The sequence below is a fragment of the Strigops habroptila genome, chromosome W, assembly GCF_004027225.2.
Source record: "Strigops habroptila isolate Jane chromosome W, bStrHab1.2.pri, whole genome shotgun sequence".
In the NCBI taxonomy this organism is placed as follows: domain Eukaryota; kingdom Metazoa; phylum Chordata; class Aves; order Psittaciformes; family Psittacidae; genus Strigops; species Strigops habroptila.
The window spans coordinates 35,194,145-35,221,281 of record NC_044301.2 but is presented as its reverse complement, the minus strand read 5'-3'; the positions used below and the strand labels follow the sequence as shown (position 1 = coordinate 35,221,281).

Sequence of the window (27,137 nt, the reverse complement as noted above, 5' to 3'; positions counted from 1 at the left end):
TCCTCCCAGTCAGGCTGATTTCAGCCTCCAGTACAGTCAACTCTTGGGATCCTCCTGTCACTCCACAAATACAAATATGTTCCGCCCCTTGATACTTTGATGGCATCAGAGCACACTGTGCACCGGTATCTACTAGGGCCTTATACTCCTGTAGGACTGATGTGCCAGGCCATGTGATCCACACAGTCCAGTAGACCCGATTATCCCTCTCCTCCACCTGGCTGGAGGCAGGGCCCCTCTAATAGTGATCATAAGATTGTCCACTTATGTCTTGTAGAAATGGATTAGTATCCCTCATCACTCCTGCTACGTGCTACATGCTCAGGAGTGTTGCGTCCTGACTAGAAGGAAGTGCAGCAGGAGGGCTATGAGACCTCCATGGATGGATAAGGAGGTGCTGAGGAAAATTAGAGGGAAAAAAGAAGCTTATAAAAGGTGGAAGTGAGGACAGGCGGCCTGGGAAGAATACAGGCACATTTTCCGGGAAGCTAGGAACCAGGTTAGGAAAGCTAAGGTCCAGTTACAATTAAATCTGGCAAGGGATGTGAAAGATAACAGGAAAGGATTCTGTAGATACGTAGCAAATAAAAGACAGACTAGGGACAACACGGGCCCTCTCTGGAAGCTATCGGGAGAACTGGCTACCATGGATTTGGAGAAGGCTGAGGTTCTCAATGACTTCTTTGCCTCAATCTTCACTAGCAAATGCTCTGACCACACCACACAAGTCTTGGAAAGCAGATGCAGGGACTGGGAGAATGAAGACCGTAGGCCCACTGTAGGAGAGGATCAGGTTCAAGACCATCTTAAGAACCTGAATGTGCACAAGTCCATGGGACCTGATGAAATCCATCCACGGGTCTTGAGGGAGCTGGCGAATGAAGTTGCTAAGCCACTGTCCATCATATTTGAAAAATCATGGCAGTCAGGTGAAGTTCCCAATGACTGGAAGAAGGGTAATATAACCCCCATTTTCAAGAAGGGGAAGGTGGAAGACCCAGGGAACTACAGACCAGTCAGTCTCACCTCTGTGCCTGGCAAATCTTGGAACAGTTTCTCCTGGAAAACATGCTAAGGCACATGAAAAACAACGAGGTGGTTGGTGACAGCCAACATGGCTTCACTAAGGGGAAATCCTGCCTGAGCAATTTGGTTGCCTTCTATGATGAAGCCACGGAACTGATGGACAGGGGCAGAGCAGTTGACGTCATCTACCTGGACTTGTGCAAAGTGTTCAAAACTGTCCCGCATGACATCCTTGTCTCTAGATTAGAGAGACATCAATTTGATAGATGGACCACTCAGTGGATAAAGAACTGGCTCGATGGCCGCACGCAAGGAGTTGTGGTCAACAGCTCAGTCCTATTGGAGACCAGTAACGAGTGGCGTCCCTCAGGGATCGGTGTTGGGACCGGTCCTGTTCAACATCTTTGTCGGCAACATGGACAGTGGGATTGAGTGCGCCCTCAGCAAGTTTGCCGATGACACCAAACTGTGTGGTTCGGTTGATACGCTGGAGGGAAGGGATGCCATCCAGAGGGACCTTGACACGCTTGAGAGGTGGGCTGATGCCAACCTTATGAAGTTCAGCCAAGCCAAGTGTAAGGTCCTACACCTGGGTGGGGGCAATCCCAGGCACTGCTACAGGTTAGGCAGAGAAGAGATTCAGAGCAGTCCTGCAGAGGACTTGGGGTTGTTGGTTGACAAGAAGCTTAACATGAGCCGGCAGTGTGCACTCTCAGCCCACAAAGCCAACTGTATCCTGGGCTGCATCAAAAGAAGCGTGACCAGCAGGTCAAAGGAGGTGATCCTGCCCCTCTACTCTGCTCTCGTGAGACCTCACTTGGAGTACTGTGTACAGTTCTGGTGTCCTCAACATAAAAAGGACATGGAGCTGTTGGAGCAAGTTCAGAGGAGGGCCATGAGGATAATAAAAGGGCTGGAGCACCTCCCGTATGAAGACAGACTGAAAAAGTTGGGGCTGTTCAGCCTGGAGAAGAGAAGGCTGTGTGGAGACCTCATAGCAGCCTTCCAGTACCTGAAGGGGGCCTATAAGGATGCTGGGGGGGACTCTTCATTAGGGACTGTAGTGGTAGGACAAGGGGTAATGGGTTCAAACTTAAACAGGGGAAGTTTAGATTAAATATAAGGAAGAAGTTCTTTACAGTGAGGGTGGTGAAGCACTGGAATGGGTTGCCCAGGGACGATGTGGATGCTCCATCCCTGACGGTGTTCAAGGCCAGGTTGGACAGAGCCTTGGGCTACATGGTTTAGTGCAAGGTATCCCTGCCCATGGCAGGGGGGTTGGAACTAGAGGATTTTAAGGTCCTTTCCAACCCTTACTATTCCATGATTCTAGGATTCTAGTATCACAGGAGCTGGATTAAAATCAGCTCTTCCACTCCATCTGGGAAACTGTTCACCAGAGAGTGGAGCAGCAGCTTTCATGGGAGGATCATCCTTGACCGTTGTTCTCCTCTTCAGTTCACGCACCCCTTTGTACAGAACTGAAGTGGGGTTTCCGTCCCACTTTCTCTTATCTTCTCCGTGATCCCACAGGTAAAACCATAGGGTGGCCCGTGGCGTGTACCTCCTATATTTTCTCTCTCGAGCAGTAGGACGCCTTCTATTAATAGTTGAGACATGGGTTGGTACATGTGGGGAGCTGGATAGATAGGATAAATTGTGTCTCAATTGTTTGAACTCCTGGGACAGTTTTTCCACAGCTGAAATGATGGAAGGGGTGAGATTGTCTTCAAACTCTCGGAGTTGACGACTCACTTCATCCACTGTTGGTGGTGCTACGTCATTCCAGGTCATTGATGCCAATGAGTGGGCATATGATGATGGTGCACTCCGTGTAAGTTTCCGCCACATGGGTCGTGTACATTCAACTTCATCTGGATCTACGGATGCATTCCTGTCATCCGGCTTATGATAGATCAGCTCTAGAACGGCCAATTCCCTCAGGGACTGGATGCCTCTCTCTATCGTGGTCCATTTCCCTGAGCGACTCATGACATCGTCCTTGTAGGGAAACCTTTCCTTCACAGCTGCCAAGAGCCGCCTCCAAAGGCTGAGGGCTCCTTTCTCTTTTGCAATCCCTTTGTCAATTACTCCTTCCCTAGCAAGTGATCCAGCTGTTTGGCTTCCCTACCTTCTAGTTTGTGACCCTCGGCCCCATTGTCCCAGCATCAGAGCAACCAGGTGACAATGTGCTCCCCTGGAAGACAGCTGAAATCTTTTTGCATATTCCGCAGCTTGGTCGAGGTCCAGGCTCGAGAAGTCACCTCTTCTTCTTCCTCTTCCCCTGATTTGCATAGTAATAACTCTTGTTCTGATGCTGTCCCCTGTACTAAGTGCATTGGGCCTTCATCTTTCTTCACTGCACGGGTTGCTCTTTGTGCCTCTCGTTTGCTTTTCCCCTTGCTTACAGGGGCAACCAATATTGTCACAAACTGGCCATTTGGTTTAGCTGCAGTGTCTCTCACTGTGGTTGAGTCGCTGCATTGTCTTTCACTAAGGTTGGAGTGGCTGCAGTGCCTGTTGCCAGGGTTGGTGCAGCTGCTGTGCTTGGGGGTTGAGTAACACCAACAGCTGTGTTGTCTGTTGCTGTCGGGGTTTGAGTAGCTGCTGTACTTGTTGCTGTAGTTCGTGTAGCTGTGGTGCTTGGAGTAGCTGCATTGTCTGTTTTTGTCGGGGTTTGAGTAGCTGCTGTGCTTGTCACTGGGGTTGGTGTAGCTGCTGTACTTGGAGTTGGAGTAGCTGTGTTGTCTGCTGCTTTGCCATCAGATCCAGAGACTTTTTTTCCCTTTGAAGGTGCTGGATAGTGTTGAGCAGGGCGCTGTAGGCGTAGGCCAAGCCCCTGCACATTGCCATGATTTGTCCCTCCCTGGTATAACCAGGATGACAGCACACCTCGTTTAAGTGTTTTACTAGTTTTTCCGGATTTTGCACTTGTTCACTGGTGAAGTTCCAAAGCACTCGAGGGGCCCACTGGCCTAGATACTTGCCCATACTATCCCACACACCCTGCCACTCATGACTGTCCAGCCTCAGGGAAAATCTCTTGGTGGTCCTCCTATATCGTCATCTAACCCTAGACCAGACTTGAACCCGACACTGCTTAACTTTCGAGAGCAGATGAAATAGGTTGTTCCCGGGGAGGGGGTGGCCGTGGGTAAAACACACTCCGTATGTTTGCCAACATGCTGATCCCCAGCACAATCAGCAGGCAGGTTTCAAGGGTATTCAAAGGCCATCCAAAACCTTCAGAACTCTCAAATGCTGTTGTAAATAGCCTGGTGGGGGAGCGGTGGGTGTAAGGGAATGCCTCCTTCGTAGGTTGACCCCCCGAGGAGAAAAAAAAAGATATGTAATTGCTAAAAAAATTCATTATATACCTCCCAAAGTATAGAGGTGATGACCATGCTGGGAACGCGAGCCAGAACAGTTTCATGATCAATGAGTCTATTGTATTACAAGTCCAGGCCCCCCAGTTGATAAACACTAAAACAGCAAATACTGTCTGTAAGTAAGGTACGACATGCTGAAACTCTGAGAAAAAGCGCAACAACTCTGAGAGCCAACAAATCAACATTGTGACGAGTGACTATTAATCCGAAACAATGAATGCTTATCACAAATATGATTAGACACACTCTGGTCAGATCTGTCGTTATCTCAACCCTTCGTGCCCCACTTTGGGCGCCACAAAGAACTGTCATGGTTTAAGCACAGCCAGTAACTCAGAACCACGCAGCCGCTCGCTCACTCCCCCCCCTTATTCCTCCCCCGCTCCCAGAGGGATGGGGAGGAGAATCGGAAGAATGTAACTCCCACGGGTTGAGATAAGAGCAGTCCCGCAACTAAGGTATAATACAAAACCAGTACTGCTACCACCAATGATAATAATGATAAGGGAAATAACAAGGGGAGAGGATACAATTGCTCACCACCCGTCGACCGATACCCAGCCCGACCCGAGCAGCGATCTGGGCCTTCTGGTTAACTCTCCCTGGTTTATATACCGGGCATGACATGCCATGGTATGGAATACCCCTTTGGCCACTTTGGGTCAGGTGTCCTGTCTCTGCTTCCTCCCGCCTTCCCCTCCTCCCTGGCAGAGCATGAGACTGAGAAAGTCCTTGGTCGGAGTAAACATTACTTAGAAACAACTAAAAACATCGGTGTTATCAGCGTTGTTCCCAGGCTGAAAGTTAAAAAACACAGCACTGCACCAGCTACTAAGAAGGAGAAAATGACTGCTATAGCTGAACACAGGACAATATCCACCCCATATTCCACACCATTCATGTTATGCTCAGGTCCCAGATTTTAAAATTTACCATCGCTTTTTGTATTATATATATATATACACCCATATATATACACACACACACACACAGAAAAAGAGAGAGATATCATTCCTTAGTCCAGGGACCAATCCCTATAAAGTTGCTGAATTCATGGAGTCCATGATGTCAGGCTCCATCTCTTGTAACAGTCTTTCAGGGCAGGAGACACGGTATGTAGTGTTGGACTGTTGCCTGCTGATGACACCGCCAAACTCGTCTGGTCACTGCTAAGCTCATCTGATTTCATCAAAGTTCATTCTTTATTGGGCTGATGATCAGAGGGAAGTCAGGGTCAGTCGAGGGTGACCTGAGGACAGTTCTGCTGCTGCTGGCTTTTCCCATGACTTTATTCTCCGCTGATGATCATGACAGCACATATCTTCTTTTCAAAGCCCAGAGTGGGGGAGATGGGCATCTGTCTGATGGGTATAAAAGTGTTAGATAGCAGGCAACAGCATATAATTGAGTTCATTGGCTGTTTTCCCCCAAAATTAAATCCCCTTGAGGGACATACCGGACTTCCCCATCTTCCTGCATTACCCAGCATGTATATTGAGGTCCCTGAGAAAAAGCAATCCCACAAGTGGGTTTGCCTTTACCTGAAGCAGGAATAACCCAGACTGTCTTCTCCAGCAGATTATTTATGTGCACCACAGGAACTTTATCCTCTTCTACAGTATGTAACAGTTCTGATTGGGCTGGGCCAGTCCTGTTGGCAGATCCCCTCATGCTGACCAACCACGTGGCTTTTGGTAAATGTGTATCCCAATGTTTGAAAGTCCCTCCACCCGTTGCTCTCAGTGTGGTTTTTAAAAGCCCATTATACCATTCAATTTTCCCAGAGGCTGGTGCATGATAGGGGATGTGATATACCTACTCAATGCCATGCTCTTTGGCCCAAGTGTCTATAAGGTTGTTCCAGAAATGAGTCCCATTGTCTGACTCAATTCTCTCTGGGGGGCCGTGATGCCACAAGACTTGTTTCTCAAGGCCCAGGATAGTCCTCCGGGCAGTGGCATGGGGCACAGCGTGTGTTTCCAGCCATCCGGTGGTTGCTTCCACCATGGTAAGCACATGGCACTTGCCTTGGTGGGTCTGTGCGAGTGTGATATAGTAAATCTGCCAGGCCACCCCATATTTGTTCTTCAGCCATTGTCCTCCATACCAGAGGCGTTAACCACTTGGCTTGATTAATTGCAGCACGTTTAACATTCGTGAATAACCTGGGCGATAGTATCCACCCCCACAGGGCTTTTGCCACCATCCATGAGTCAGTAGAGAGATAAAGTACTGGCCATTTTTCTTGTTCAGCAATATCAAGGCCAGCAGGATGGCTTTCACCTCTGCAAACTGACACGATTCACCCTCTCCTTCAGCAGTTTCTGCAAGTTGTTCTAGGGAAATCCATACAGCTGCCTTCCATCTCAGAAATTTTCTCACAATACGGCAGGAGCCATCAGTAAACAAGGCATATTGCTTCTCGCTTTATGACAGTTTCTTATATGGTGGGGACTCTTCAGCAGGCATCACTTCCTCCTCTGGTGACATTCCACAATCTTTGCACTCTGGCCAGTCCATGATGAATTCTAAGATTCCTGGATGACTGGGATTTCCAATTTGACCTTGTTGTGTGGTCAGTCCAACTCACTCTGTGTAGCATCAGTTGCATGATGTGTAGAGGAGACCCTGCCTTTGAACATCCAGCCCAGCACAGGCAACCAGGGTACCAGGAGGAGGTGTTCTTCAGTGCCAATCACTTCTGAAGCAGCTCGAACCCCTTCATAGGCTGCCAGAATCTCTTTTTCAGTGGGAATATAGCTGGCCTTGGATCCTCTGTATCCCCGACTCCAAAAGCCAAGGGGTCGAAATTCAGTCTCCCCTGGAGCTTTCTGCCAGAGGATCCAGGTAGGACCATTCTCCCCGGCTGCAGTGTAAAGCACATTTTTCACATCTCATCGGGTCCAGACTGGTCCAAGGGCTAGTGCATGAACTGTTTCTTGTTTAATTTGTTGAAAGGATTGTTGTTGATCAGGGCCCCATTTGAAATCATTCTTCTTCCATGGCATGTGATAGAGAGGGCTTACAATCAGACTGTAATTCAGAATGTGCATTCTCCAGAACCCCACAACACCTATGAAAGCTTGTGTTTCTTTCTTGTTAGTTGGTGGAGACATTGCTGTTATCTTGTTGATCACAACTGTGGGGATCTGGCGACATCCATCTTGCCATTTTATTCCCAAAAATTGAATCTCCTGTACATGTCCCTTGACCTTACTCCGTTTTATGGCAAAACACGTCTTCAAAGGGATTTGTATTATTTTCCTCCCTTTCTCAAAAACTTCTTTCCCTGTATCACCTCACATGGTAATGTTACCAATGTATTGCAGGTGTTCTGGAGCTTGCCCCTGTTCCAGTGCAGTCTGGATCAGTCCATGGCAGATGGTAGGGCTGTGTTTCCACCCCAGGGCAGTCGATTCCAAGTGTACTGGACGCCCCTCCAAGTAAAAGTCAATTGTGGCCTGCATTCTGCTGCCAAAGGGATTGAGAAAAATCCATTGGCAATATCAATTGTGGCATCCCACTTGGCTTCCTTTGCCTTCAGTTCATATTGAAGTTCTACCATGTCTGGTATGGCAGCACTCAATGGTGTGTGACTTCATTTAGGCCACAATAGTCTACTATTAGTCTCCACTCTCCATTAGACTTTTGCACTGGCCATATGGGGCTATTAAAGGGTGAGCGGGTCCTGCTGATCACTCCTTGGCTCTCCAGTCTATGGATCACCTTACGGGTGGGAATCAGGGAGTCTCGGTTGGTGCGATATTGCTGCCGGTACACAGTTGTGGTTGCGATTGGCACTTGTTGTTCTTCGACCTTCAGCAACCCCACAACAGAAGGATCCTCTGAGAGACCAGGCAAGGTGGACAGCTGCTTCATTTCCTCTGTCTCCAAGGCAGCGATACCAAAAGCCCATCGGTACCCCTTTGGGTCTTTGAAGTACCCTCTCCTGAGATAGTCTATACCAAGGATGCATGGAGCCCCTGGACCAGTCACAATGGGGTGCTTTTGCCACTTCCTCCCAGTCAGGCTGATTTCAGCCTCCAGTACAGACAACTCTTGGGATCCTCCTGTCACTCCACAAATACAAATATTTTCCACCCCTTGATACTTTGATGGCATCAGAGCACACTGTGCACTGGTATCTACTAGGGCCTTATACTCCTGTGGGACTGATGTGCCAGGCCATGTGATCCACACAGTCCAGTAAACCTGATTGTCCCTCTCCTCCACCTGGCTGGAGGCAGGGCTCCTCTAATAGTCATCATAAGATTGTCCACTTATGTCTTGTAGAAAGGGATTAGAATTCCTTATCACAGGAGCTGGAATAAAATCAGCTCTTTCACTCCATCTGGGAAACTGCTCACCAGAGGCTGGAGCAGTAACTGTCTTGGGAGGATCATCCTTGACCGTTGTTCTTCTCTTCAATTCACGCATCCCTTTCTCCAGAACTGAGGTAGGTTTTCCATCCCACTTTCTCATGTCTTCACCATGGTCCCGCAAGTAAAACCACAGGGTGGCCCGTGGCGTGTACCTCCTATATCTTCCCTCTTGGGCAATAGGGCGCCTTCTGCTAATAGCTGAGACGGAGTTTGTGCACGTGCGGAGCTGGATAGATCAGATAGATCGTCTCTCAGTTGTTTGAACTCCTGGGTCACGAGTTTCTCCACAGGTGAAATGATGGAAGGGGTGAGATTGTCTTTGAACTCTCAGAGTTGACGACTCACTTCATCCACTGTTGGTGGTGCTACGTCATTCCAGGTCATTGATGCCAATGTGTGGGCATATGGTGATGGCGCACTCCGTCTAAATTTCTGCCACATGGGTCGTGTACATTCGACTTTATCTGGATCTACAGGTGCATTCCCGGCATCCAGCCTATGATAGATCATCTCTAGAACGGCCAATTCCCTCAGGGACTGGATGCCTCTCTCTATCGTGGTCCAGTTGGCTGAGCGACTCATAACATCGTCCTTGTAGGGAAACCTTTCCTTCACAGCCGCCAAGAGCTGCCTCCACAGGCTGAGGGCTCCTTTCTCTTTTGCAATCGCTTTGTCAATTCCTCCTTCCCTAGCAAGTGATCCCAGCTGCTTGGCTTCCCTACCTTCTAGTTCGTGACTGTTGGCCCCGTTGTCCCAGCATTGGAGTAACCAGGTGACAATGTGCTCCCCTGGAAGACGGCTGAAATCTTTTCACATATTCCGCAGCTTGGTCGATGTCCAGGATCGAGAAGTTACCTCTCCCTCTTCCTCTGATTCCTATAATAATAACACTCGTTCAGATGGCGTCCCCTCTAGTGCACCATTGAATCTTCATCATTCTTCACTGCACAGGATTCTCTTTGTGGCGGTCGTTTGCTTTTCCCCTTTCTTATAGGGGCAACTGATATTGGCATGGATTGGTCCTCTAGTTTATCTGCAGTGTCTGTCACCGGGGTTGGAGAGGCTGCAGCATCTGTTTTCAGGGTTGGTGTAGCTGCTGTGCTTGGGGGTTGAGTAGCTGCATTGTCTGTTGCTTTGCCATCAGATCCAGAGACATCTTTTTCCAAAGACACTCTGTAGGCATAGACTAAGCCCCAGCACGCTGCCATGATTTGTCCCTCTCTGGTATTGCCAGAACAACAGCACACCTCATTTAAGTGTTTTACTAGTTTTTCCGGATTTTGCACTTGTTCAGGGGTGAAGTTACAAAGCACTGGAGGGGCACACTGTCTGAAGTGCTTGCCCATAGGATCCCACACACCCTGCTACTTATAACTGTCCAGCCTCAGGGAAGATCTCTTGGTAGTATACTTAAATAGTCGTTTAACCTTAGACAAGACCCGAGCCAGACCCTGCTTAGCTTCTGAGATCAGATAAGATTGGGTGTTCTCAGGGTGGTCACACCGTAGGCAAATCATAGAGAGCATATGCAGCAACAAGCTGGTTCCCAGGAAAAGGAGCAGGATGCTTTCAAGGGCATTGAAAGGATATTCAAGATCTTTAACTTTTCCAGAATCTACTCCTACTGTAAACAGCCTGGTGGGGGAGTGGAGGGTGTGAGGGAATATGTCCTCCACAGGTTGACCCCCCCCAGGGAAGGAAAAAGAAAGGTGTGTAATTGTTAAAAATTCCCATTACATGCCTCCCATAGTATAGAAGTGATGACCACGCTGAGAATGCATACCAGCCCAGTTTCATGACCAATGAGTCTATTGTATTACAAGTCATTACCATCAAGTACAGCGAAACAAGATCCTTAGCCCAGGCCCCAAAGCTAATAAACGTTAAAACAGCAAATGCTGGCTGCAAGTAAGGTATGACATGCTGATAGTCTGAGGTCAAGTGCAACAACTCTGAGAGCAAATAAATCAACAATGTAATGAGTGACTACTAATCCAAAACAATGAATGCTTATCACAAATGCGATTAGACACACTCCCGTGAGATCTGTCTTTATCTCAACCCTTTGTGCACCACATTGGGCACCAAAAAGAACTGTTGTGGTTTAAGCCCAGCCACCAAATTGGTCGGGCATGATTTGCCCTTAGTTGACTATCACCAACAACCTCAGTTTTGTCATGTGCCCTAGCATGCTTTCCAGGAGAATCTGCTCCAAGATCCTGCCAGGCACAGAGGTGAGACTGATTGGTCTGCAGTTCCTTGGGTCTTCCACTTTCCCCTTCTTGAAAATGGGGGTTATATTTTCCTTTTTCCAGACATTGGGAACTTCATCTGACTGCCATGATTTTTCAAATATGATGGATAGTGGCTTAACAACAGGACTTAAAAAGTCCTTGATCAGAGTAAGCACTATTTAGCAACAAGTAAAAACATAGGTGTGTTATCAGCGTTGTTCTCAGGCTAAAGTCGAAAACAACAGCACTGCACCATCTACTAAGAAGGAGAAAAATTACTGTTACAGCTGAACCCAGGACACTCATCCAACTTTGTTTCATTTGCAATGAATTAAATTACTTTCCCTAAGTTGAGACTTCTGTTATATTTTCTCTTCCCTGGCCCATTGACGAGGGGGAGTGATAGAAGAGTTTGTTTGGTACCTGGCAGCTAGCCAAGGTCAACCCACCACATCATCCTACAAAGCTAAATGGTTCGCCAAAGACTTCTTGTTAATGTATTAATCTTCTTAAACAACATATGGGCTAGAAAATGCCATAGAAGGTAACACAAATTCTGCAACTAATCTAATTCTAAGAATACTTTATCCATGCAACGCCAAAAATCATAGAGAGAATCGTAGAATAATTAGGTTTGGAAAGGACCTTAAGGTCATCTAGTTCCAACCCCTCTGCCATGGGCTGGGACACCTCACATTAGATCATGTCGCCCAAGGCTCTGTCCAACCTGACCTTAAACGCTGCCAGGGATGGAGCATTTACCACTTCTTTAGGCAACCTGTTCCAGTGCCTCACCACCCCCACAGTAAAGAACATCTTCCTTATATCTAACCTGAACTTCCCCTCTTTAAGTTTAAACCCATTACCCCTTGTCCTATCGCTACAGTCCCTGATGAAGAGTCCCTCTCCAGCATCCTTGTAGGCCTCCTTCAGACACTGGAAGGCTGCTATGAGGTCACCACACAGCCTTCTCTTCTCCAGGCTGAACAGACTCAACTTTCTCAGTCTGTCTTCATACGGGAGGTGCTCCAGACACCTGATCATCCTCGTGGCCCTCGTCTGGACTTGCTCCAACAGCTCCATGTCCTTCTTATGTTGAGGACACCAGAACTGCACCCAGTACTCCAAGTGGGGTCTCACGAGAGCAGAGTAGAGGGGCAGGATCACCTCCTTCGACCTGCTGGTCATGCTTCTTTTGATGCAACCCAGGATACGGCTGGCATTCTGGGCTGGAGCGCACGCTTCCGGCTCATGTTCGGTTTCTCATAGACCAACACCCCCAAGTCCTTCTCCGTGGGGCTGCTCTGAATCTCTTCTCCGCCCAACCTGTAGCTGTGCCTGGGATTGCCCCGACCCATGTGTAGGACCTTGCACTTGGCTTGGTTGAACTTCATGAGGTTGGCATTGGCCCACCTCCCAAGCGTGTCCAGGTCCCTCTGGATGGCATCCCTTCCCTCCAGCGTATCAACCGAACCACACAGCTTGGTGTCGTCGGCAAACTTGCTGAGGGCGCACTCAATCCCACTTTCCATGTCGCTGGCCGGGGCGCCTGGCCAACACTCTCTGCGTGGACAACAATGAGATCATGAGAAACTGCACAGCCCCACTTGTAAACAATTAGAGATCTGGCATAAAGCTGGTTGTTTTTCTAAGGGTATAAAAGCAGGACCCTCTTGTATCCGAATCCAAAGCCTCACCTATGGGTGGACACACTGCACAGAAATTTTCCCAGTTCCCTGAGACTCTTTGGCATCAGCTGCAATGGGGCTTCCCAGCTTGAAGTGTGGGCCTGGATGATGATTCGGTGGTAATCTCGGTTCTCTCTATTTGATGCATTGCTAATTTTCCTCTGTACTTTACTTATATCTATCTCTGATTTGATTTATTGTACTTATTTACTATATAGACATATATACCCAATTCACGTTAGTGTACTTGTTTGCTTTAGTGTGCTTATTCGCTTTAGTGTGCTTGTTTAATAAACTGTGCATGTTATACAGCTAGTGTGTGGTCATTTTGTTGCGTACCCTGCCTGTCAGCAGAACAGTATTTTACAGGTATTTTCACCTTCTGCAGTTCACAGACTACCTTCTGTAATCTTCTGCAAGTCAAAGTTACTTGTAAATATTTAGTATATTAATGGAAAAAAACCGAAACAGCTGTTTTATTTCATAGTAACTATCAGACATCTCTCCCTCTCATAAACACACCAAGATAATTATAAATTGCTTATCATGCACACCTGTGATGGGTTGACCTTGGCTGGTCACCAGGTGCCCACCAAGCCGCCCTATCACTCCCCCTCCTCAACAGGACATGGGAGAAAATATGATGAAAAGCTCATAGGTCAAGATGAGGACAGGAAGATCACTCAGCAATTACAGTCACGGGCAAAACACACTCCACTTGGGGAAGATTAATTTAATGTATTGCAAATTAATCACAGAGTAGGATAATGAGAAATAAGAACAAATCTAAAAACACCTTCCCCCCACTGCTCCCTTCTTCCCAGGCTCAACTTCACTCCTAACTCTTCTACCTCCTCCTTCCCTCTCCTTCTTCACTGATCTTGGTGTCTGCAGGGCTGTTTCTTTCACGTATTCTCACTCCTCTCCCAGCTGCTGTTGTGCAGTGGTTTTTACCCTTTCTGTAATATATTATCACAGAGGCACTACCAACATTGCCAATTGGCTCAGCTTTGGCCAGCAGCAGGTCTGTCTTGGAGCCAGCTGGAATTGGCTCTTTCGGACATGAGGGCAGCTTCTGGCGTCTTCTCACAGAAGCCACCCCTGCAGTCCCCCCAAACCTTGCCACATAAACTCAGTATGTGTCAATAACAGTGGTTGCAGGTTTTTTTCTTGCCATGCATCACAATGTCACAGAATCACAGAATGGTTGAGTTTGGAAGGGACCTCCTGAAGTCATCTGGTCCAACCTCCCTGCTAAAGCAGGGCCACCTAGAGCTGGTTGTCCAGGACCATGTACAGATGGCTTTTGAATATCTCCAAGGTGGGAGGCTCCACAACCTCCCTGGGCAGCTTGTTCCAGTGCTCAGTCACCTTCACAGTAAAAATGTGTTTCCTGATGCTCAGACGGAACCTCCTGTGCTTCTGTTTGTGCCCATTACCTCTGGTCCTGTCACTGGGCACCACTGAAAAGAGCCTGGCTCCATCCTCTTTGCACCCTCCCTTCAGGTGTTTATATACATTGATGAGATCCCCCCTGAACCTTCTCTTCTCCAGGCTAAACTGTCCCAGCTCTCTCAGCCTTTCCTCATAGGAGAGATGCTCCAGTCCCTTAATCATTTCCTAGCATTACAAAGCATATTTTCAGACATGTACATAATTCCTTACAACTGACACTCAAGTTTGTATCCAAGGCTCATCCCAAACACTTGGTATGATTTGCATGACTACACAGAGGACACAAGCATTTTTGCATCCATCGTGAAAGGCCTTGAAGCCAATGAAAGCCCTTTGGCTTCTCCAAGTTTTGCATCGGCTTCCAAAACAGACTATAGCCCCGTAACACTATCATCATCTATTCCTGTTCCTGCTGTCATCCTAGTCAGGTAGCTGGCACTCTGGGACCCAAGAAATACTTTTTTTTAATCCTTCTTCCTAGTGGTCAGGGACTGGTCTCTTTTGCTGTCTCAGCTTGGCATTAGAAGATATGCTTATGCACTGTGTCCCACATTGGCCACACACACCCTGTAAATGAGAGCCTGGCGCAGAGACACCTGCTTAGTGCCAGCCCGTTCCAACTCAACCTGATGTATGTTCACGGCATAGCATTTTGCATAGTGCTAGTACAGATCTAAAAGGAGTAAAATTGATTGACACTACCAAATGGTAGATTTTAAGGTCCCACCACCTGGCAGATGCGTTCCCCTCTGCGAGTGAATTAAGACTACAGACTCTCACCTCAGCCTTCAGGCAGCACATTTCCAAGGAGAAAACAATGCTGAGTTCAGGCATTACTCTGCCTGGGCAGTCTTCTCAGCACAAGCTGTCAGCACACTCAGCATCAATTGAAACTGAATAGTTAGTCTTAAACTGCTATATCAGCACATGCAAGCATTCATCTTTATCTGAGCATCAGGAGCTTTCAGAAGTGTTTAGCTTCCCCCCCCCCCCCCCCCCCAGTTGTTACATTTAGTAGTACTGCAATATATTATGCGGAAGTGTTATTCTCTGATACCACCGTGCTAAGCAGCGTGCAACATAAAACAAAGATAGCCCCTGACCCAAAAGCTCGCAACTTAAGTAATCCGAAATAGTTGTCCAATTTATGTTGCAGCAATAGATTCAGTTTCAATTCACACATTTGGATTCAATGGAAACCCATGGGGATTTTACCAATGGATTTTATTTAATACAGAACAAGGCTTAAAAACAAATATTGTTTATCATTGAGATAAACCCACTGTTTTATAGAAAAATAACTACAAGTAAATTCATGTTCAATTTTTGAATTCAGGAATGGTTTTGATTGATCAGCCTATGAGCTCTGTACTGGTATAACATCACCGTTTGTTATACTAGTATAAACAAAGTTTAAGAAGGTGTCCTGATTTCAGTGCAGAAATAAAATTGAACCTTTCTGGAAACACTAGTGTCACTAATATTGGAATTCCTGTATTTAGGGCCAAAATGAGAGAGAGCCTTGTCACTTGCAATGAATTTAGAAAAGGCAAAACATCTTTCCTCTTGACTGTCTTAGGACATGTTCAATTGGACCACTTCTAATAACAAACCTGAAGCTCTGATATTTTCTTCTTAATGAAGTTACTTGCCAATGTGTAATTGTGATGGTGGCTAGTCTCCTAAAGCATTTTGCTTGTGCATAGATTTCTACGTTGTTTCTTATAAATATAATAACATATGGTCAATAGTTTTCCATTGCTTTAAGTGGATTTATGTATTGCAGTTTTCATTATAAGAGTTTTTGTTACCATTGATTTAATTGGTAGACCGTACATATTCAGTACATATTTATTAGCTGTACTTCATATCTATTTTCTTTTTTTTTTTATGTCTTGTAGCATTTGGTACAAGTTAGGTAGGGAGTAGGGCGATAAATTATAATGGCAATTTCTGCATATTTACACTAAATTAGAAGTAGAAAAGCTCCTGATCCTGCCACTTCTGTTTGTATCAAGCTCCTGGGTAAATTTCCCTGTGATAATTTCAAGATGGGCATCTTATATAACATATATGACAGTAAGATCCATTGATCATAGAAGTAATGCAGCTTCAATATCTACCTTCTATTAAAATAGGTATATTGGGATTATGGCTGAAAACAAATGGTGGCAATAAGTTTTCCTTTTTGAGCAGGCGTTTTAATAAATCTGGTGTTTATAAAATTATGTATTTTATGTTCAGAGAGTAAAACAGATCGATGCATTTTGGTGGTGTTGAAGACTTTTTTTCCAAATGCTTCTTTTTTCATTTTTAACATCTGACAGGTTTCAGGTCATTCAAATACTAGCGTCACAATATTGGAATTCCTGTATTTAGGGCCAAAATGAGAGAGAGCCTTGTCACTTGCAATGAATTTAGAAAAGGCAAAACATCTTTCCTTCTAACACTTTGTTACTTCTTGTATTGCATTTATGTGGCAAGGCTTTGGGGGTGGGGGGGGGCAGGGGAAACCACAGGGGTAGCTGCTCCATTGGATGAAGCCAGTTCCAGCTGGCTCCAAGACAGACCCACTGCTGGCCAAAGCTGAGCCCATCAGTGATGCTGTTGGTGCCTCCCTGATAACATATTGAAGAAAGGGTAAAACATGCTGCACAGCAGCTGCAAGAGAGAGGAGAGAGAAAATGTGAAACAACTTTGCAGACACAAAGATCAGTGAAGAAGGAGGGGGAGGAGGTGTTCCAGGTGCCAGAGCAGAGATTCCCCTGTAGACCATGAAGATGACCATGGTGAAGCAGGCTGTCCCTCCTGCAGCCCATGGAGGACCCCACACTGGAGCAGATATCCACACTGCAGCCTGCGGAGAGCCCACACTGGAGCAGGCTCCTGGCAGGAACCGTGGGCTGTGGAGAGGAGCCCACACTGGAGAAGGTTTTCTGGCAGGACCTGTGTCCCTGCAGGTGACCCAGGCTGGAGCAGTCTGTTCCTGAAGCACTGCACCCCGTGGAAAGGACCCATGCTAGAACAATTCTTAAAGAACTGCAGCCTGTGGGAAGGACCCACAATGGAGCAGTTTGTGAGGACTGTATCCCATGGGAGGGACCTCATGCTGGAGCAGAAGAACAGCCATGAGGAGGAAGGAGTGGCAGAGACAAAGCATTATGAACTGACTGCATCCCCCGTTCCCCAACCTCCCCTGTGCTGCTCGGTGGGGGAGGAGGTAGAAGAGTCAGGAGTGAAGTTGAGCCTGGGAAGAAGGGGGTGGGGGGAAGGTGGTTTTAGTTTTGTCTTTGTTTCTCACTGCCCTACTGTATTTTCAGTTGGCAATAAGTTAAATTAACCTTCCCCAAGTCAAGTCTAGTTTGCCCATGACAGTAACTGCTGAGTGATCTCCCTGTCCTTATGTTGACTCACAAGGTTTTTTGTTGTATTTTCTCCCCCCCTGCCCTGCTGAGGAGGGGGAGTGAGAGAGCAGCTGGGTGGGCACCTGGTGACCAGCAAGGTCAACCCACCGCTTGAATGTTCCTTCTGTCCCAGGTATGGGAAATATTTCGAAGCTATAATATGTCACTGTTAACATTTTCAGAACATGATTAGTCTTGCCATAACATAATTGAACAACATTGACACTGAGCACCTACTGTAACAAACCGCATTCCACAATTCTGGCAATATTAACAACACAAGCAGCAATGTCAAGATAATATCTACATTCAGTTTATAAGATAAGCTATTTTTCGCCATAACAAACTGAGAAGTAATGCAATGAATAACTTCCAAAAGTAACCTGACCCCAACAGTCAGCTTGCATTTTAACTGCTGATTTATATTAGCTAGCTGTCACAAATAACTCCCCTAAAACAGTTCCCAAAGTGGGCAAACAGGGAAAGGAAGAGGAAAAACAACATGTCTGTTTCTCACTTCCTCTACCCTATCTCTCTCTCTAGCTTTTTCCTCTATCTCGCCTTTTCATTCACTCTCGGTCTCGCACTCACATTCTCGCCTTTGCTGTCTCTGTCTCTCTCTTGCTCCCTCCCTCAATCTCACTGTCTCTCCCTTAATCACTTTCTTGCTCCCTTCCTCTATTTTTTTTGCTCTAGCACTCACATGGTTTCTTGCTTTCTCTTCGTCGAGCTCTCTCTTTTCCTCTCTTGCCTTCTTTCTCTCTCTGTCTCTTGCACTTGCACCCCACTTTCCCTCTCTCACTTGCTCTGCATCTATATCTCCCCCACTTCAACTCACTTGGTCTCTTGTGCTCTTTCTCACGCTTCCTCTCTCCCTCACGCTTCTGCTGTCTCTCTCGGTTTGCCTGTCCCCTGTCTGCTCTCCCTCTCCCCTCCCCCCCTTCTCACTGTTTCTCCCTCCCTTTCTCTTGCTCTCTTCCAATCTTACCCTCCCTCTCTGTCCTTCTCTCTCCTCATCTCTCTCCCCCCATCTTTCTTTTAGTAGCTCTCTTTTCCAGTCTTCTTTCTCCCCGTTCCTCTTTTCCTCTCCCTCTTTTTCCTCATTCTTCCCCCTTCTGTTTCTTTCTCTGTCTCTTTCTAACATTTCCTTTCTCCTTCTTTGTCTCTCTTTTGCTCTCTTTCTTTCTCTCTCTTTAAAAATCTCTCACCATCTCTTTCTCACCCCCTATTTATCTATTTCCCCCTTTGTTTTCTCTCTCCCCCCCCCACCTTTCTCTGTTGTGGGTTAACGCTGGTAGGCAGCTAAGCCCCACAACAGCCACTCACTCAGTCCCTCCCAATGGGAGAGGGAAGAGAATCAGAAGGGTAAAAGTGAGAAAATTCATGGGTTAAGATAAAGACAGTTCAGTAGGGAAAGCAAAAGATGTACGTACAAGCAAAGCAAAATAAGGAATTTGTTTACTACTTCCCATCTTACTTTTCCAGGAAAGCAGGGCTTCATCACATGTAATGGTTACTTGGGAAGACAAATGCCAAATCTCCAAACTTCCCCCCTTCCTCCTTCTTCCCCACAGCTTTTATTGCTGATCACAATGTCATATAGTATGGAATATCCCTTCGGTCAGTTGGGGTCAGCTGTCCTGGCTGTGTCACCTCCCAACTTCTTGTGCACCCCCAGCCTACTCGCTGGGGGTGGGCAGAGTGAGAAACAGAGGCGGTCTTGATGCTGTGTAAGCACTGCTCAGCAATAGCTAAAACATCGGTGTGCTATCAACACTATTTCGGTCACAAATCCAAAACACAGCACCATACGAGCTCCTCTGAAGTAACTCTGTCCCAGTCAAAACCAGTACATTGCCCTTTCTTGATCTTGCCAACTCCCCAACAACATTTTTTGACTTAAAAAAAAAACCAAAGAAGAAACGGGACAATAAAAGTCTAATTGGAAAAAAAAAAAACAAACCCCAAAGAAACACATTTTCCACTGGAATTTTCCATACCTATTTTATCTATATCACTCTCGATAAATTTAACTCACAAACACAATAAATGAAAGCTGTTATCAACACAGAATATCAACAACTGTAACTGTTGTTAAAAGACATTTTATGGTATCCCACTGTGTTTTAGCAAAGTTAAATGAAAACACTGAAATTGACTTGCAATACTACAATAAGCGTTGTGGCACAAATTTCTCTACATAAATCCTTCAGATTAAAAGGCAAAGCATTCCTGACAATCTGTGACAGAGTGAAATCCAACCAGCACTCAACATATCAAAGACCAGGAAGCTCCATTCCATTAAATATTTAGGTCCTTCAAATACAAAACCAAAGCAGCAAAGCAAGACAGACAGAACCAACCAACCAACCAACCAACCAACCAGAACAACCTTACCTTTCACAAGCTCGGACAGTCCATGCAGCAATTATCCATAATGAGATACTAAAAACCAACAGTACAGTTCCTGGACATATTGTCATTAAAGTCTTCATAACAAAACGGGTATTGAAGTTTATCTTATTTAACGCTCCAATGCTTCTAGATGATGCATCAGTGAAAAGTTTGCTATGCAAAAGCATAACTCTGGCAATAAGATACAGCCTTAAGAACATTGGTATAGATAAAATAATATCCACATCAGCTGTTGTTGTGGATGGAGCATAAGAAAAGGCAAGCCGGGCTGTCCATGTGAATGTATAGTTCCCAGGTATGGGATGTATAGCACATACAAGTATTTCCAAGCAGATAAAGAAAATACGCTCATAAGTCATGGCTATTCTCCAGTCATCTGCTCCATTGTCCACCATGAATAACTGAAATGATAAAATATAAGGTTAACTTTAGTATGCCATTAACAAACTTTGTTATAATTCCATTTTAAAATAATAATACCATTGTTTTCAGAGCTGCTAATGACCAATAAACCCAAAAGAAAGATGCCATTTCAGCAAATGACATTACTAAGTCACTACTAAGTGAATTCAATTTTGGTTAAGCCAAAATTAATGTTTCTGTGCACTATTTTAAAAACTGTATATGAAACTGAATTTCGACATATTATTTAATAAGATCTTTTCATATTTTTGTTTTTCACTTTTGATAAAACTCTGCCAATTTAAACCTCATTCCTTCAAAATCAATTGCTTATTCAAAGTTCATAGAATTAAGAAAAAAATTAAGAAAGGTTTTTTCAGGATGGAAATCTAAATTACAAATTGAAAATACTTTCTGCACTACAACATTAAGACTTCTTTAGAGCACATCAGTGCTTCAGACCAGAGATATTAACACTTCAGTAGAACTATTCAAGCTTTCTTCAAACTTCAGGTACCAATATAGACCATCACAGGCTGTAAAACCATCCAAGAAATTACATAAAGACTCTAAAAGATAGACCATAGTGAAAAATCAGTTTAACTGTACCTCAGCTACTAGCAATACCTGAACTAGCTGTTTTAAAGCTAGGTTGACAATGTCTAAATGAACTGTAGTCACATCTTAAGAAAAAGAAAAAGAAAAAGAAAAAGAAAAAGAAAAAGAAAAAGAAAAAGAAAAAGAAAAAGAAAAAGAAAAAGAAAAAGAAAAAGAAAAAGAAAAAGCAGAGGCCTGCAAACACCAGAGTAGCCTAGGCAGCCAGGTGGGGTCTATTAGCAGCTGAAAATTAAATGCACATGTATGTATGTCCTTGCAGAATCAAAGCCTTTGCCTTCAGTTTACCACCCAGGAATAAAAGTAATAAAACACTTCACGCTGTTTAGTAAATGTTGTTCCCAAAGATTTATTAATTACTTAATTGAACAATATTTGTCAGTAGCAGAGAGTAGGGATATGCAAGGTAACTTTTCAAAAAAGTAACAGAAGACCTTCACACCACATCCTGTCTGAATCTAGACAAGGCTGTTCAGTAAATATGTAATCGGAAATAAAAAACTTTTGCAGGATTTTTAAAGTTAGATTATTCAAAAACTTAGAAGTAATTTAAGGGGTGGCAAGGTGAAATACACAAAGAATGTCCTTCTGAACATAAGTATTTCCAGCATGATACACACCACTTAGAGGGCCAAACAAGCAATTCCTCATCTGCGTTGCTTTTTGCCCCTTTCCATCCTTCAAAAGTTTAGAAATGCGAGCCTGAACTCTCTGTATATGTCCTTCAGAGATCCAAAACCACATTCTACCTCTTCCTCCCAACATATTCAGTTTGTCTTCCAGAAAATTGCTCTAGTTCTTTGTTTAAGAGAGTGATAACAAGTTAACTTTACTGTAGTTGGACTGGCACTAAAAGAAAGAAGTTAGCCACAGTTAGAAACAAACAAAACAAACAAACAAAAAAACAAAAGCAAACAAAAAAAAAAGCAACCCAAATTATTTTATTTTTGGACCTGTTTTCTGTTCCTTCATGTTCCTTCTCTTTACCTTAGGTATAGTTATTACCTCCACTGCAATACTATTAAAACCAAAGATAGTGTTAAAATAAGCTAAAGAAACACACTCAGTGAATTCAATGTATGCAACATGAGCACATACACTTTCTTTTCCCTGTGGTCTTTCTGAAGACTTTGTATGCTAGATATAAAAATTAAATTCATACTGTTAGGAAGGCAAATCTATCTATTTACTACCGAAAGACAGTTGGTTTGCATTTAGCAAATGTATTATTTGATATTAAGGGGCAAAGGGGAAAACTTTCAAAATAGAGGCTCAAGTGCATTTGATTCTTGTGATTAGCCTGTAAATGCTGTCAGATCACTCAAATGGCAAAAGAGCTATAAAGAGGTCCAGGTATTTACAGCACCCAGAATACCGATGAATAGTAACCATACTGAATATGAGACAGATAATATCAAATTCCGTCAAACATTGTGTGGTTTTCTGAAGAAAAGAATAAATGAATGACAGCTGACCATTTCAGTTCTCAGATACATATCAAATAGATGTTAAATCAGAAGTGCTTTAAAATGTCTTTTAAAGTTGCAGAATATGCTGGAAAAGCAACAGTCTTTTGTCCTCCCTTTTTACCTACTGTCTTCACAGATTTCAATGTGAATACTATATGCAGAAAGGCAATTCAAGCAAAATGATACCTTAAATATTGATTCAATTCAAAAGATGAGAATAGAAGAATGTTGAGTTAAACATCAAAATTTGATCTTACAATTTTCATAAAATTATATTTAATCACTTCTTAAAAAAACTTGGCACTGGCCCACCTCTCAAGTGTGTCAAGGTCCCTCTGGATGGCATCCCTTCCCTCCAGCGTATTGACCGAATCACATAGCTTTGTGTCATCAGCAAACTTGCTGAGGGCACACTCAGTCCCGCTGTCCATGTCGCCGACAAAGATGTTAAACAGGATCGGTTCCAACACCGACCCCTGAGGGACACCACTTGTCACTAGTCTCTCCTAATGCTTTATCTTTAATCATTCTGCCATTTCTTGCTTATGTATTACAATATCGAATTATTTAAAAAAGGTGCAATTTGGTTTTCGGTAAGAGCAAAGATGGTTAAGACCTTGCAGCAGTAGTTTGGCTTGGTGTTCAAATACGAATTTCCAAATGATGGTGTATGAAATCTTTTCCACAGTGTTGTACCTACTACTACTTTCGTTTTCTTCCTAGTAGCTGGTGCAGTGCTGTGTTTTGGCTTTAGTCTGAGAATAATGCTGATAACGCACCGATGGTTTAGTTGTTGCTCAGTAGCACTTACCCAGACCAAGGACTCACGCTCTGCCAGTGAGGAGGGGCACAAGAAGCTGGGAGGGAGTAGAGACAGGACACCTGACCCGAACTAGCCAAAGGGGTATTCCATACCACAGCATCTCATGCTCGGTATGTAAACTGGGGGAGTTACCCCAAAGGGCCAGGTCGCTGCTCGGGTTGGGCTGGGTATCGGTTGGCGGGTGGTGAGCGATTGTATTGTGCATCGCTGCTGGTTATTAGTTGGGGGTTTGGTTTTTTTTGCTTTCCTTTCCCCTTCTACTTTTATATCTCTGTCTCTCCTTGCTATTTCCTTTTTTATTATCATTATTAGTAGTAGTATATTTTGTTTTATTTTAACCTGCAGGTTTTACATAAGTTCAATACTTCTCTGAATGCCTCCTGGGAAGGGGGAAGGTGTGGGGGAGGTGATTGAGTGGCTGCGTGGTACTTAGTTACCAGCTGGGCTTAAACCATGACAGAATGCTAAGTGGAAGAAGAGGGAAGAGAACTCCAGTGACACAAAAGTTGTCACTCGCCACCTCCTCTGGATAGACTGATGCCCAGCCAGTTCCTGAGCAAAAGAGGGCAAACCCCCTAAAGCCCCTTCTTTTCCCTTTTATTGCTGAGCATGACGTTATATGTCATGGAATAGCTCTTTGGTTGGGTCAGGTCATCTGCCCAGTTCCCTCCTAGCCTATTGCGCAACCCTTCCTCCCCCAGTCTATTCACTAGGAGGACAGAGTGAGAAAGAGAGATGGCTTGATCCTGTGCAAACACTGTTCAGCAGTAGCTGGAATATTAGTGTGTTAGCAGTACTGTTTTGATAAAAAATCCAAAACACAGCACTATATGAGCTGCTTTGAAGAAAATTAACCGTATCCTAGCCAGGCCTAGTACATATCACAGAATCACAGAATCACAGACTGGTTTGGGTTGGAAAGGGCCTTAAGATCATCTAGTTCCAACCCCCTGCCATGGGCAGGGACACGTCACATTAAACCATGTCACCGAAGCTCTGTCCGACCTAGCCTTGAACACCGCCAGGGATGGAGCATTCACAACTTCCTTGGGCAACCCATTCCAGTGCCTCACCACCCTCACAGTAAAGAACATCTTCCTTATATCTAATCTAAGCTTCCCCTGTTTAAGTTTGAACCCGTTACCCCTTGTCCTACCACTACAGTCCCTAATGAAGAGTCCCTCCCCAGCATCCTTATAGGCCCCCTTCAGATACTGGAAGGCCACTATGAGGTCTCCATGCAGCCTTCGCTTCTCCAGGCTGAACAGCCCCAACTTCCTCAGTCTGTCTTCATACGGGAGGTGCTCCAGCCACCTGATCATCCTCGTGGCCCTCCTCTGGACTTGCTCCAACAGCTCCATGTCCTTCTTATGTTGAGGATGCCAGAACTGTACACAACACTCCAAGCGAGGTCTTACGAGAGCAGAGTAGAGGGGTAGGATCGCCTCCTTTGACCTGCTGGTCACGCTTCTTTTGATGCAGCCCAGGATAAGGTTGGCTTTCTGGGCTGCGAGCGCACACTGCCAGCTCATGTTAAGTTTCTCATCAACCAACACCCCCAAGTCCTTCTCCGCAGGGCTGCTCTCAATCTCTTCTCTGCCCAACCTATAGATGTGCCTGGGATTGCCCCGACCCAGGTGTAGGACCTTGCACTTGGCTTGGTTGAACTTCATGAGGTTGGCATTGGCCCACCTCCCAAGCGTGTCCAGGTCCCTCTGGATGGCATCCCTTCCCTCCAGCGTATTAACCGGTCCACACAACTTGGTGTTGTCGGCAAACTTGCGGAGTGCACACTCAATCCCACTTTCCATGTCGCTGACAAAGATGTTGAACAAGATTGGTCCCAACACTGACCCCTGAGGGACACCACTCATTACTGGTCTCCAATAGGACTGAGCCGTTTACCATAACTCTTTGTGTGCGGCCATCGAGCCAGTTCTTTATCCACTGAGTGGTCCATCTATCAAATGTATGTCTCTCCAATTTAGAGACAAGGATGTCGTGTGGGACCTTGTTAAATGCTGTCTTTGTAGATGACATCAACTGCTCTGCCCCTATCCATCAGTTCTGTAGCCCCATCATAGAAGGCCACCAAATTGGTCAGGCAGGATTTGCCCTTAGTGAAGCCATGTTGGCTGTCACCAACCACCTTGTTCTTTTTCATGTGCTTTCCAGGAGTATCTGCTCCAAGATTCTGCCAGGCACAGAGGTGAGACTGACTCATCTGTAGTTCCCTGGGTCTTCCACCTTCCCCTTCTTGAAAATGGGGGTTATATTTAACTTTTTCCAGTCGTCGGGAACTTCACCTGACTGCCATGATTTTTCAAATATGATGGACAGTGGCTTAGCAACTTCATTCGCCAGCTCCTTCAGAACCTGCGGATGGATTTCATCAGGTCCCATGGACTTGTGCACATTCAGGTTCTTAAGATGGTCTTGAACCTGATCGTCTCCTACAGTGGGCCTAAGGTCTCCATTCTCATAGTCCCTGCATCTGCCTTCCAAGACTTGGGTGGTGTGGTCAGAGCATTTGCCAGTGAACTCTGAGGCAAAGAAGTCATTGAGAACCTCAGCCTTCTCCAAATCCAGGGTAGCCAGTTCTCCCGATAGCTTCCTGAGAGGGCCCACATTGTCCCTATTCTGTCTTTTGTTAGCAACATACCTATAGAAGCCTTTCCTGTTATCTTTCACATCCCTTGCCAGATTTAATTCTAACTGGGCCTTAGCTTTCCTGACCTGGTCCCTCGCTTCCCAGGCAATATCCCTGTATTCTTCCCAGGCTGCCTGTCCTCGCTTCCATCTTTTATAAGCTTCTTTTTTCCCCTCTAATTTTCCTCAGCAGCTCCTTATCCATCCATGGAGGTCTCCTGGCCCTCCTGCTGCATTTCCTTCTAGTCGGGACGCAACACTCCTCAGCTTGGAGCAAGTGATCCTTGAATATCAGCCAGCAGTCTTGGGCCCCCCTGCCCTCTAGGGCTTTAACCCATGGAACCTTACTAAGCAGGTTCCTGAAGAGGCCAAAGTCTGCTCTCTTGAAGTCCAGGGCAGTGAGCTTGCTGCATGCCCTTCTCACTGTCCTGAGGATCTCGAACTCTACCATCTCATGATCGCTACAGCCAAGGCTTCCCTGGAGCGTCACATTTCCAACCAGCCCCTCCCTTTTTGTGAGCATGAGATCAAGCATGGCACCTCTCCTTGTCAGCTCCTCTATTACTTGCAAGAGGAAGTTGTCTTCCACACAATCGAGGAGCATCCTGGATTGCTTGTGCCTGGCCATACCATCCCTCCAACAGATATCAGGATGGTTGAAGTCCCCCGTGAGGACAAGGGCCTGCGAGTGTGAGGCTGCCCCTATCTCTCCATAGAGGGCTTCATCCACAGAGTCCTCTTGATCAGGCGGTCTGTAACAGATCCCCACAGTACTGTCCCCCATCGCTGTTCTCCCTTTGACCCTGACTCCTGCTAGTATCTGAAACAGCACAGTGAGGATTACATACCTAGAAATTATTGATATCCCTTTCCTAATAATTAGCCCTGCTAAGTTTTTTGTTGTGCCCCTCCCCCATCTTGCTGAGCAGAGAGATCTGAGAGGCTGGGTGGGTATTTGGCTGTTAGCCTAGGTCAATCCACCACACACCGGTTAGTGAGATTTCTTTCGGACAGCACAAAAATTTAATGGATCTTTTCATTGTAAAGAAATTGTTTTCCTTTTTTTTTTTTTTTTTTCAGGTACCTTGATCAGCAGAATGTTACAAGCAAGTTCCTTGGAGCAATGTGGTTGATTTCAATAACATTTATATCCATTGGATATGGTGACATGGTACCTAATACATAC

General features: G+C 45.4%; 1 protein-coding gene across 1 annotated transcript in view; it reads right to left on the bottom strand.

Moving 5' to 3' along the window:
• Positions 1-27,137, bottom strand: part of LOC115619018 (small conductance calcium-activated potassium channel protein 2-like) — an 85,900-nt gene that overhangs the window by 57,554 nt on the left and 1,209 nt on the right. Inside the window, exon 3 of the mRNA XM_030511033.1 lies at positions 19,976-20,394. Within this exon, the coding sequence (XP_030366893.1) occupies positions 19,976-20,394 (419 nt within the window). The remainder of the gene's footprint in view (positions 1-19,975; positions 20,395-27,137) is intronic.